At 47.8% G+C, this 12,533-nt stretch overlaps 1 protein-coding gene across 1 annotated transcript in view; it reads left to right on the forward strand.

Moving 5' to 3' along the window:
• Positions 1-2,649: 2,649 nt before the first annotated feature.
• Positions 2,650-12,533, forward strand: part of UBE2O (ubiquitin conjugating enzyme E2 O) — a 53,674-nt gene continuing 43,790 nt past the window's right edge. The window contains 2 exon segments of the mRNA XM_007454311.1: positions 2,650-2,715; positions 2,717-3,049. Coding sequence (XP_007454373.1) covers positions 2,650-2,715; positions 2,717-3,049 — 399 coding nt within the window.

Consider the following 12,533-nt stretch of genomic DNA (forward strand, 5'->3'; position numbering starts at 1 on the left):
GGTTCTGTTTCCTCACTGGTACAAGAGGGTTAATTACACCTATATTCCAGATTGTGATAACAAACAAGATAATGTACGTGAATGTGCCTGGCAAAGTGCCTGGTCAATAATAGGTGATCAATAAATGTTAGGTGGATGATCAATAAATGTTAGGTGATCGGGGCCAAGGAGACAGAGCTAAAGGGACATGGTAGTTGGAATAGAAGTTACTATGTCACTGCTACTAAGCCTCCCAGGTTTTTATGGGGAAGGGAGTGAGGAACTGTGTCCTCACTCAGCAATGATTCCAGATGGCCATTCTGCACTGTGGTCTGTTATGGGAAGCCGATGATTTGGGAACCCAGCTTTGGCCCTGAATCATATACTAATTCCCCTTAAGCTCTTTTTCTATATCTTAGCATGTGAGTTTTCTAAGATACAGGCCCCTATTGGGCCCCCCCCACCCCAAGCCCAATAATTACCAATATTACTTATTACTCAATAAGTACTTGGCTCAGGGCATCTCATGTACTCAGGTTGCCATCTGTGCTTCATGCATGTTCTTCTTCTTTTTTTTTCTATTTTTTTAAAATGTTTTTTCTTTCATGAGTGTTCTTATAACTTTTCCATGAGTGTAGTCTGTATCCTTGGCAGCCTATAAACTACCCAATGACTTTTTGGAAGAACCTAAATACTGTAATATTGAATCATCTTACTAATCTGCCATTGATGGTCTTGCAGAAAATTGTGGAAAAAGAAAAAAGATTTTAACTGAGAAAGGTGAGGGCTATATCTTGATTATTCCTAATTTCCTTTCAACAACCCATTATGAATCTGTCTGCTGAGAATACATCTAAATTTTTTGGAACTTACTTAGGAGACACATTAGTATAATTACTTTTTATATTTTAAAATGGCAATATGGAGCAGATCATAGGTCTAAGAGTTCTTCCAATCTAGAATTTTAGTCTAGGCAGGGGGCTTGAAATATTATAATAATGTAATATTATTAAAAAAAGTTCCTTTATTGAGGGAACTATATGCCAGGTACTGGTCTATTTCACTTAATCCTCTCAAATGCCAGATGAGACGGGTACTGCTATTACCTCCCCAATTTTACAGATGAGAAAATTAAGGTGAAAACAAGTTTATCAGCTTGCCAACTTTATAAGACTAGTAAGTGGCAGTGCTGAAAATTGGAATCAAACTCTTCTTGTTCGTTATGGGGGCTTTCTCTAGTTGTGGTGAGCAGGGGCTAGTCTTCCTTGTGGCGAGCAGGCTTCTCATTGTGGTGGCTTCTCTTGTTGCGGAGCACGGGCTCTAAGGTGTGCGGCCTCAGTACCTCCATAGCATGTGGGATCTTCCCGGGCCTGGGATTGAACCCGTGTACCCTGCATTGGCAGGCAGATTCTCACACTGCGCCACCGGGGAATCCCCTATGGCTTCTACTCTTAACTACCTCACTATCCTACCTCATGCCATGCATAAGCCTCAAGGAGCTTTGAACTCATTTAGATGTATTTAAAGCCAAACCACAGGGGCCACTAACACTTGCTTACCTTTCTTATTTATTTATTTATTTATTTATTTGTTATTTATTTATATTTTTGGCTGCGTTGGGTCTTCGTTGTTGCGCGCGGGCTTTCTCTAGTTGCAGCGAGTGGGGGCTACTCTTCATTGTGGTGCATGGGCTTCTCATTGCGGTGGCTTCTCTTGTTGCAGAGCACGGGCTCTAGGCACTCAAGCTTTAGTAGTTTCGGCGCGCGGGCTCAGTAGTTGTGGCTCTCGGGCTCTAGAGCGCAGGCTCAACAGTTGTGGTGCACGGGCTTAGTTGCTCTGCGGCATGTGGGATCTTCCCGGACCAGGGCTCGAACCCGTGTCCCCTGCATTGGCAGGCGGACTCTTAATCACTGCGCCACCAGGGAAGCCCAACTTGCTTACCTTTCTGATCTTTCTCTGGGACTCCTTCACCAACCCCTTGACCAATCCCTGAGGGGTCATAACCTTCCAGGCTGTGCACGGAATTCCCTAACGCAATACACTCTAGATACACTCTCTATGTGGCCTTGCTTACAAGCTGCCTTGGAGCTGCTCTTACGCTATTTAATGTGTACAGTACATGTTTTGCCTCCCCAACTAGATTGTAAACACCTAGAGGACAGAAACTGTATCTTGTTCTTTCTGTATCCCTCTCAGTGCCTATGACTAGACTGGAGACGCCAGGGGAGCTCACTAAGTGTTGTTGACACTCTTCGGACCATCCTCCGTCCCACCTCGGCCACTCCCCTCTTCCTCGGTGACCACCCTGCTTCCTCCTCCTGGGTCCCCCACCCCTGCACGCTCCCTCTACTTTTATCCCCTCTGGCCCCGCCCGTCCTCGTGGAGTTCCACCGTTCCCACCACGTCCCCCGCCCCAGGCAGAATCTCCAGCGTCCCCTAGCGACAAGGCGGTAGCCCCTAGCAACCGCATCTCGGTTTCCTGACGACGACGGCACGTAAGGTTACGTCAGCGCGCCGTGGTTCCGCCCCCGGCGCCGGCTGGCCCCGCCTGCCCGCGCCTCTTTCGTCGCCGCCGCTGTTGCCGTTTCTGCTGCCGCTGCTGCTGCTGCCGCCGCTGCTGCCGCCGCCGCCGCCGCCGCCGCCGCCGCCCGAGACTCGCGCAGAGCAGTTATGGCGGATCCAGCAGCACCCGCGCCCGCAGTCCCGGCTCCCCCCCCGGGCCCAGACACGGGCCCCGGACGCAGCCCCCGCCCCGGCCCCGGCGCCCGCCCCGGACTCGGCCTCCGGGCCGTCCTCGGACTCCGGTCCCGAAGCCGGCTCGCAGCGGCTGCTGTTCTCTCACGACCTTGTGTCGGGCCGTTACCGCGGCTCGGTGCACTTCGGGCTGGTGCGCCTCATCCACGGCGAGGACTCGGACTCGGAGGGCGAAGAGGAGGGCCGCGGGAGCTCGGGCTGCTCCGAGGCGGGGGGCGCGGGCCACGAGGAGGGCCGGGCCAGCCCGCTGCGCCGCGGCTACGTGCGCGTCCAGTGGTACCCGGAGGGCGTCAAGCAGCACGTGAAGGAGACCAAGGTGCGGCTGGGCGGCGGGCCGGCGGGCGGGGGCCGGGGCCGGGGCCGGGGCCCGACGGAGGACCGAGTTGGCTGCTAGAGCCCTAGGGTAGGAGTGGAGACGTGCGGGTCGCTGCCCGGAATGGTGCAACTGCAGTGGGCCGAGGTGGGAGGACAAGCCTCAGCGGAGGGGACGCTCCGGTGCAAAGTCATTGCACCAGCCCTGGGCCACCGGGCCCCGGGCTTCCGCACACGGAGGACTTCCAAGCCGTACTAGGCTGCGGTGTCGGCCTCAAGATTGTGTATGTGGACCCACTCTAGTGGGGGGAACTCCTGGGGCTCTCGGGCACGCTCGGCTTTACACCGGTGCGGCGTTTTACTGACCCCCAAGGAGCTACATGCTGCATTGTGCATCCAGAAAGGAAGGCCGTGCCGGTCCGGTCCGTGCAGGGAGGGGTTGTGGCATTCCAAAACAAAGATAGAGGTGAAAATCGCGGCCGACATAAAACCCCAAGAAGTTCACTAGATTACAGAACGCGTTATTATGGGTGAAGAAAACCAACTCCTTTGTGTTTTACCTTGTTGCCTCGTTTTAATTGCTGCAGGGAACTTTGAGTAAATCATTAACAATCAGAGCTGTGATATTAATAGTACTGGGGGAGCAGGGAGGGATGTGACAGTTGCTGACTGGGATTGATGACTCTTAAGTACAGTTGGACTAATTGAAAAAGAAAAAAACTATAGAACTGTGGATGGAGGAGAGCCACCCATTTGGAAACCTGAAGGTTTTTTGTTTTTTTTTTTTAACCTGAGGCCATTAAGGAAACGTCAGACTCCCTTATGATGTTGGTGAATGTTGCAGTTTTACAAAACTGCAAAAAGCATTCATCATCATAAACCTGAAACTGAACCAAGGTTGGTTTGGTGGTTTTCATGACTTGTTTTCTTGAGTGTGAATTCTGTCAGTGATTCAGACAGACACACACGCCCCCTGTATTTTTCACCCCTTCTTCATCTCCTGCTCCTTCTCTCCTTCAAGAAAACATTTCGAACGCTTCTTAAAAATTACCACCAGTATTGCTGTGTTGGGAAGCAGGAATCAGGCCTGGGCTGGTTTAGCTGCCTGGGATGTTGAGTGGTGTGATTTCAGGGGAGGGCACTTTAGAAGTTAATCTGGGTTTCTCACACCCTGGGAGACAAAGGTGATCTGCACAAGGGGTCTGTGATGACAGCTCAGGCGGGGGAAAAAGGCCCCACTCCCAGGAAGAGCCTATGATCCATTTCCTAGTGGCAGAAGTGACTGCTGATGCCAGCAAGGTCTTTTTCCTGGCCAGTGCACGGGCATCCACAGACATAGAAATCTGCACACAGGACCCCTGGCTTCCCCTCAGAGAAATACAAATCAGGCGGTAGCTTCTCTGACTCAGAGAGAAAACGGTAAGTTCATGCAAAAGTATGTGGGAAAGATTACTTTTTGCAGCAGAACGCTTCTCAGAAATTACCACCAGTATTGCCGTGTTGGGAAGAGAAGATTTTTGCTCTTTACACTGTGTTTGTGCATTGTCACACTCGCAAATGGCCGCTAGCGTTTTCCTGTGGGGTCTTAAAAAATGTTTTTCCCTAACCATCTTCTCTAAAGGTTTGTGACTTTGGAACGGAACTCATTTTACTCTGTCATGGCCTCCTGCCCCGGGACTCAGGGAGGCAGGCCTAGCTCACTGCCGGGAGCTGCCATGTTTATCAGTTGTTGTTCCTGTTCATCTTGACGCTGGTGGTTAACTTTGTTTACAGTTATGTTCAGTCTGCCTCCCCCCACCATGTGTAATTATACGAAGTTTGACTTAAAATACCTATTTTGGAATTTAGTAGAAAATAGCTTCACGGCACCAGCTTGGATATATTTTGCAGCTGCCGTCTTGACTTGCTTTGAATTTGTTGAAATCCATCGTGGCTCCAGTGGTGATGTTTTCTTTGCCATTGTAGTTTCTGCAGCTTCTGAGCTTGGCAGAAGCTAAGGGATATAAGAATTCAAGGAAGTGGTGACATGTAGTGTCTATTCATGGATGCAGGACCCACTGCTACTTTTAGGATTTGAGAGTAGGCTTACTGGGGAGGGAGAGGCAAGTTTATACCTGATAGGTACCTCTCCGTTACCCTGAGCCATAGGCACAGATGACCCTGGTCAGCTGAATGTCTCTCTTGCTTTGCTCCTGACCACCCACTAGGGTGATGGGGTGGGTCCTGGGACCTTGCAGCATTGTGGTTTAGGAAGATTTTCCTTCTCACCTCCCACTCCTTATAAATCCATTGAGGTGACGGTGTGCCGTAAAGGAAAGACCATCAGACCGAGACTGAGCATTTAGGTTCTGATTCCTAGTCCACCACTAATCTGGTTATGAGATTTGAGAACCCAGTTATTGATAGAATAAAATAGTGACAATCTTGGGAAACTTATTTCTTTTTAAAGCTGCCACCTATTGGCATTTTGTAAGTAGTGTCCTGTTAGTGTGGATTGTTTCGTAGGCTGTGGAGTGTTTTTGTAGTTTTCATGTTAGTACAGTAGACAATGAGTAATCTTAGTCTCTTAATTTCTTTTAAGTTTTTAATGAACAAATTCAGAAAATTCAGAGAGAGAGAGATGAAGAGGCTGGCCAACAAGTCCTACCCCCTCCTGGCCACTACCATGAAAATTATCAACAGAAATAAAATAAGTAGTTCTTCCTAGAAACTGGAATTTATGGTCCAGCTCCTGAGGTCAAGCAGCCAAAGTTAAGCTTCTTTAGGACGTAAAAGAAGCACGCAGTTCGTGCTCCTTCCTTTCCTTGAGCTCCTGGCCCCTTCAGTGTGGTAGCTGATTTATCTACTTGAAACTTTTCCCATTTGGCCATGGATCTCCTATGCGGAGATTTGCCCCATCCCCATCAGCGGTCATCCTTTGAGTAAATGTTTGGAATAAAGCCAAATGCCGATAGCCTCTTTCCCCTTCTGAGCATTGGCTAGACATGGTGGGTCTTTCTGGTCTCCACGTGAGATGGTTGGACAGAGTGGCCCCTATAAGGAAGAGAGCTAACTGCTGTCTGTCTGTCCAGGTTTAGGGCCGTCCTGTTTACACTGCTTTAGCTTTCCTTTGCTTTCCCATCTCTTGTGCGTTGTCTTTTGCTCTCAGTTGCCACAACTTTCAGGGTCTTACCTGGTTTGAAATTTCATGTCTAAATTAAAGCTGTCTGTTCATGATCATCCTGCTTTTGTGAGATGTTGTGTGTGTGTGTGTGTGTGTGTGTGTGTGTAGCATCCCTGATGTCAGGAATTGGCTTTTCAGTCTATTTTTGTCTCCTACTCAGGCCATCATTTCCATGGGGAAAGCTATTTAAGTGTCGCATCACAGCGTGAGAAGTTTGCTTCCTTCGCTTGTCCAGGTGCTGGGCCCATTAAAAGCAGTTGTTCTTAGTGATGTAAGGTTAACCAAGATGCAGGACTAAGTGCATCTAATTGCATTTTATTCAGGTAGGATCACAGCGCTTGTGGCATCTCACCGTTGTTCGGTGATTTTAGTCTTCGCCCCTTGGCTTCTGGTTTCTAACTCCTAGGCCTCAGTGCCTTCGTGGTGCCTCTATCTGGCTCGCCACCTGACTCAAGGGCACTTTCACCAGATGAAGGGCGTGTGTTTGTGTCCTGTGATTGGAAGTCAAAACCCTTGGGTGCTCTTCCTGTCTGTCACCTACTCTGAATGACCTTGGCCTTGTCACTGCCTCATTTTGTCTCTCTGCAATAAAATACGAGGTCTGTCTTTCTAGCCCCTGAAATGAGCCTGCACAGGTGGAATAACCAGAAGTGTAGCCAGGTGGTGCCCATAGCAGCCACTTGGCTATTAGCAGACACCATCCTGATGTCCATCAGACAGAGCCAGCCCCGTCCCTTCAGGAGATCACGTCCATGTGTCATAGGGTGATGCCACTCGAAAGAGAAGCAAAAGGTACACCACAGGGGTTTGTTTCAGGGGTGTAGGAATTCCTATTTGATGATGTTGTTGCTTGTGACCTGGTGGATTATAGATTTGATTTCTTTATTAAGCCTCTTCTATAAATACTCGTGATCCTCACTCCTCTGTTACTTTGTAAGAAATTCAGTAGTGCACGTTTAAAGTAACGTCTGCCAAAGTCCGCCAACCTCCAGGAGGGGGAGGGAATGAATATGTATGTATGTATGTTATGTATATCTTCCAGAATCCAGGAGGCATCTTTTGAAATTCCCAGAAGACAGGTAATGAGATTATGAATTACAGGGATGACAGAATATTGCTTTTGTACTTAAAGATTACATAATGTTTGCTCTTCTCACTATTGTGGTACTATGTGCTGGGCACTCCATAAGTGCTTTATGTGTATTGCTCACTTAATGCTTACAGTACCCCTGTGAATTAGGTACTGTTATCATCCCTGTATTTCAGAGGAGGAAACTGAGGAACAGAGAAGTTGAGTAACTTGTCCAATGTCACACTGCTAATAAGTGGAGGAACCCAAATACAAATGGAAGTAAATATAGTTTGCTGTCATCTGAGGATTCATAGGTCGTTACTATATCGAGTTCCCTAATCAAACATGAGTCACAAACCCTGTGATTGGCATTAATCGTCCAGTCTTTGCACACTTAGAAGTCATAGTGGAGTAGGCGGGAAGCGCAGGTGAGGAGAAAGGGCAGGGCATCGGGATGGGTGGGAGGTGGAGGCGATCATGGCTGGGAGCAGGCGTGTGGGGGAAACGCCGTGTTGGCGCTGCAGGGCGCTTCTCTTCTACAGTTGTCAGTCCCTGGCCCCTCGGTCGTTATCAAAATAATGGTCAGAAAACACATTTTATTTCCGCAGAACTTGTGAACAGCCCTAGATGTTGAGTGTAAGGAACCTTTGTAAGTCTGATTCCCCACCTGCGTCTCCCGCGGCAGAGCAAGTCTGAGTAACTGGTCTTTCTATGTTGTCTTAGAAAAGGTTGGTGTTAGGAAATCCAGCTTGACCTCGTGCCCCCTCTCCTGCTGCTGTTGTCACCGTCCGGCTGGGAATGCTGAGTCACGAGTCAGGTTCAGGTTCGGAAGGACTCCTCCGAGAGAGGCTGAGTTCCGCTCAGTTCCAGTCCCTTCTCCTGTCAGTTTCCCGGCGGACTCTGCTCCCCACCTGTTTTGGCTTTAGGACATTGAAGGTCTTTTAGTGCTTTCCCCACCCCCACATCACTGGTATCCCTACTTTTTTCTTTGTCATTTTCCTGTTCTGTTGAAAGGAACTTTTTCTTTTTTTTACTCTTTTCCCCGGGGGCCTCATGGAGTCCAGTGGAACATCTGTGGGGCCAGTACTTTACAAGAGGGGTGCAGGTATAGTGTGTGACGTGACTTGCCATCCCAACAATGCTGGACCCGTGATCAGTGTCAGCTGACCCTGTGGTCCCCTCAGAGTTGAATTTAGGGCGATTTCGGTGATGAGTGGGTTGTCTTTTAAAAAGCCTTAACCCTTGGAAGACATAATCTGTGCTTCTATTCTGATTGAAAGAACTTTCGGAGTTTGCTGCCCAGAGCTTAGGCTGCTTCTGGATCGGGGTGGGAGGGTGCTCAAAAGGGGGAAATGGCCATCAGGACCGTTAACAAAGTGCTTTTCAGTTTACAAGGTGCTGTCACTTGTACTTACTAGCAGTTTGGTGTTTTTAACTGTAGCTCCTACCTGAGGCTTCACTGGCCTGGCGGCTGGATGCTAAGCCCTGCGAAAGTCGAGGTTTTCATGCTGCTGCGTCCACAGTGGCAGCTCTTACTGATCAGGGACACACGTTCAGAATTTCTTCTCTTGCTGACATTTCCCCCAGCCTCGGGGGGCTTTATTAGGAGCCACCTGACGTGTGGTTACAGTCAGGGAAGAGCAAAGCGCTTACTGGAATTTTTTGTACTTCAGAATAGGACTGACATGTTAACGGGGACCCTCCGCGTTTATCTACTCCAAGCTTCTTTGCCCTTGCTGTGCTCTTCAGCTGCACTCTGCGGTGGAGGATTTCATGTCCTTCAGTGCAGGCTGACCGTGTTGAATGGATCTTTTGGTCAGTTTTGTCTGCAGGTATACTGTGTTGTTCTGAAGCAGGATTGTGAAAAAGTTTTTATGATTTAAACATTGAGGCAAATGATACACTGTTCAGGAGTATTCAGCTAGGCAGTAAGTGCTGGAATGCATGTCCTTTTTGGGTTAAATCCAGTTGACTGGTTGAGGGCTTTTTGGTTTGCATATTTTGAGAGACGGAAACCTTTTATTTTCTGCAGCGAGGTCAAAGGAATGAGACACTTACCAGGTCACTCTGGTTTAAATTGATGGCATAACTATATCTGGTGAAAATTCATTCTAACTATGACAATCGGAGCAGTTGAAAAAATTTAACTGAGTAGAGCTTTAAAAAAAAAAAAAAAGAAAAAGCAGTCAATCCTATTCAACAATAAAACGAAACCCCCCCACCCCCAGCTCCTGGAGAGATTTCCTGCAGTATTGAGCGTTCTTCATTTGCATCCTGCAAGCGAGAGCTGGTCTTTCACACTCCGCAGCTCTGAGGAGGTTCTTCCTCCTTGTTTTAATTTTGATCCTTTTTGTGGGAGATGGCTGCTGTGATGAGGGCTAGCGAAGCTGTCTTGACAGGCATATCGACAGGACTGTCCCTGCTGGCCCCCTGTAAGTACAGGTGGGAAGGAATACAGACACACACACATCTGTGTCTCTTGTGTGGCTTCTGGCAGCATCAGGACGTGACATACTCCGTGTTGAAAGCATCCTCCTGTTTGTCTGCTCTGTTTAATTACTTAAGGGAGTTCGAGGGCCCTGAAGGCTGATGATCTCACCTTCAGGATGAGGAAGAAAGAGCACCTCGCCCACCCTGGTGTGCTTTGGGGGGCACCCCAGCACCCCGTGATGAGAAGGGGTGTGTGCCTCCATTTCCTTGTGACTGGCACACCCCAAGCCTTTCTCCTTCTGGCCTCACACCACTGGGTGTGAACAGCTCTTCTGAAGGGCACAAAGGACCAGTGAATTCCTGGTCACTGTACTCACTGATTTTTTCTCAGTTCCTGTCCTTTTGACCTGCCAGCCTTGTTAATATGGTCCATCACCCTCCTACTGGAACCTTTCTTCCGTTAGGTTCCACTATAGTGGCTGTAGTGAATTTTTCTCTCTTTCACCTTTTTCCTCTTACCTCTCAGAGATTCTCCTCTCCTCCTGTCTTTTCTTCAGTGCTGTCATCTGCCCCTGCAGTGCAGCTGATACCTGCATTTACACGACTTCCACGTCCATAGCGCGTTCCCAACTGCTTACTTGCTAGCCCTGTCCTGTCATCTAGAGCCTCAGACTTCTCATGTGTAACTGCCCTCACCACCCCAAATCTATGGAATTTTAAAAATTCCTTTTCTCAACTTTTTATTATGAAAAAATTTCAAACATACAGAAAAGTTGGACGACTAGTCCAGTGATTACTAATTACCAACAACCATCTTGGGTCAGCAGTTAACCTTCTGCCAAGTTTGCTTTATCTGTGTGTGTGAGTATGCGAATGTTTCCTCCTGGGCCATTGGTAAGTTAGTAGCAGACATGATGACGGTCACCTCTAAATACTCAAGTGTACATCTTCTAAAAATCAGAACATTTGGGATCATTTTAAATTTACCTTTCTGGGCTCCCATTCTAATTTTTTTTCCCTGTTATGAATAATGCTGCTATGAAAATGGGTGTACAGATATTTCTTTGAGATCCTATTTTCAGTTCTTTGGGGATATACTCAGAAGTGGAATTGCTGGATCATATAGTAATTCCATTTTTACTTTTTTGAGCAACTGCCATACTGTTTTTCCATAGCAGTGATACCATTTTACATTCCCACCAACAGGGCACAAGGGTCCCAATTTCTCCATATCCTAGTTTGTTATTTTCATTTATTTATTTTTTGATAATAGCCATCCTGCTGGGTGTGAGGTGATATCTCATTGTAGTTTTGATTTGCGTTTCCCAGATGATTAGCGATGTTGGGCATCTTTTCATGTGCTTATTGGTCACTTGTATATCTTCTTTGAAGAAACGTTTGTTCCAAGTCATTTGCCCATGTTTGAATTGGGTTGTTTGTTTTGTTGCTGTTGTTGAGTTTTGGGAGTTCTCTCTGTATTCTGGATATTAACCCTTTATCAGATATGTCATTTGCAAATATTTCCCCCCCATTCTCTGGGTTGCCTTTTTACTCTGTTGGTCATGTCTTGATGCATACAGTTTTAAAATTTTCGTGAAGCCCAAATTTGTCTGTTTTTTCTTTTGTTGTCTGTACCTTTGGTGTCAGGCCCCCATTCTAATTTGTCATTAAATCTTTGTTTGAAACGCCTCTTGCATCCTCTGCATGTTTTTTCTCCTGGACTGGTTCGCTCTCTGGTTGCCTCGTGTCCAGACTCCTCTCCTGGTCTCCCTGCCTCCAGACCCAGGACCCCAGGCTGACTCCCCAGCCGCTTGTCATGCCTTAGCTTGTCTTCAAGGCTCCTCACCTATGTTTCACATAGCCTCCAGCCTCTTCAGGTGACTCCAGCTAATCTGTTTCCCCAAATCAGTTGCGCTGTTCCCTGCATCTCAAGCCCCGTGGCACTTAGACGACACACTTGGGTTCTCTCTCTGGGTTGGACGCTTCTTGAGAAAGAGAGCTTTCTGTGAAAGCTTATATTCTGAGTGACTCACGTGTAGGAGTGAGTAACTCCTTCAATTAAAAATGGATCTGGGGGGCCTCCCTGGTGGCGCAGTGGTTGAGAGTCCGCCTGCCGATGCAGGGGACGCGGGTTCGTGCCCCGGTCCGGGAGGATCCCACATGCCGCGGAGCGGCTGGGCCCATGAGCCATGGCCGCTGGGCCTGGCTCTTGTTAATACAGATTCTTCGGAAACAGTCAGACTGGGGTGGGTGGGCCTGAGGACCTGCACGTCTAATATGCTCCCTGTGATGCAGATTCTGCTTGTTGGGAATAACTACCCTTTGAATTGGACTGATATGTAGGTCCTTAAAAACCCTGTTGATGTCAGTAGTTTCAGTTTTTAATCTACCCCCATCCCAAGTTTTAAGCCTATACAGCTGGTTTGAGGTTTTTGTCTCCCTTCTGCTTACTCTTCTAGTAGCAGTGTTAATGCCAGAAATTGTCAAAAGATGGGGCCACAGGAGGGAAGGGAAATTAAGTTGCCTTTAAAAACCAGGCAGTGCCTTCAGGTCATAGTGGTAGAAAGACCTGTTTTCTTCCCCACTACCCTTTTGCCTACTGACCAATATTAATACACAGCTGTCGCTGAGACGTTTCATTGGACTTAATTTCTTTTTAGGGTGAAAATATATGACAGTTGTTATAAGTATAATGCAACCATTCCAAGAGAAAAATGATTGGAATTGCTATCCTTTATTCAGCCAGTACCAGCAGGTTGCCTGCCGTGTGCCAGGCAGTGTAATGCTTGCTTTGCATGTGTCATCTTTCTCTTTCCCAGATCG

The sequence above is a fragment of the Lipotes vexillifer genome, unplaced genomic scaffold, assembly GCF_000442215.2.
Source record: "Lipotes vexillifer unplaced genomic scaffold, Lipotes_vexillifer_v1.1 scaffold518, whole genome shotgun sequence".
In the NCBI taxonomy this organism is placed as follows: Eukaryota; Metazoa; Chordata; class Mammalia; order Artiodactyla; family Lipotidae; genus Lipotes; species Lipotes vexillifer.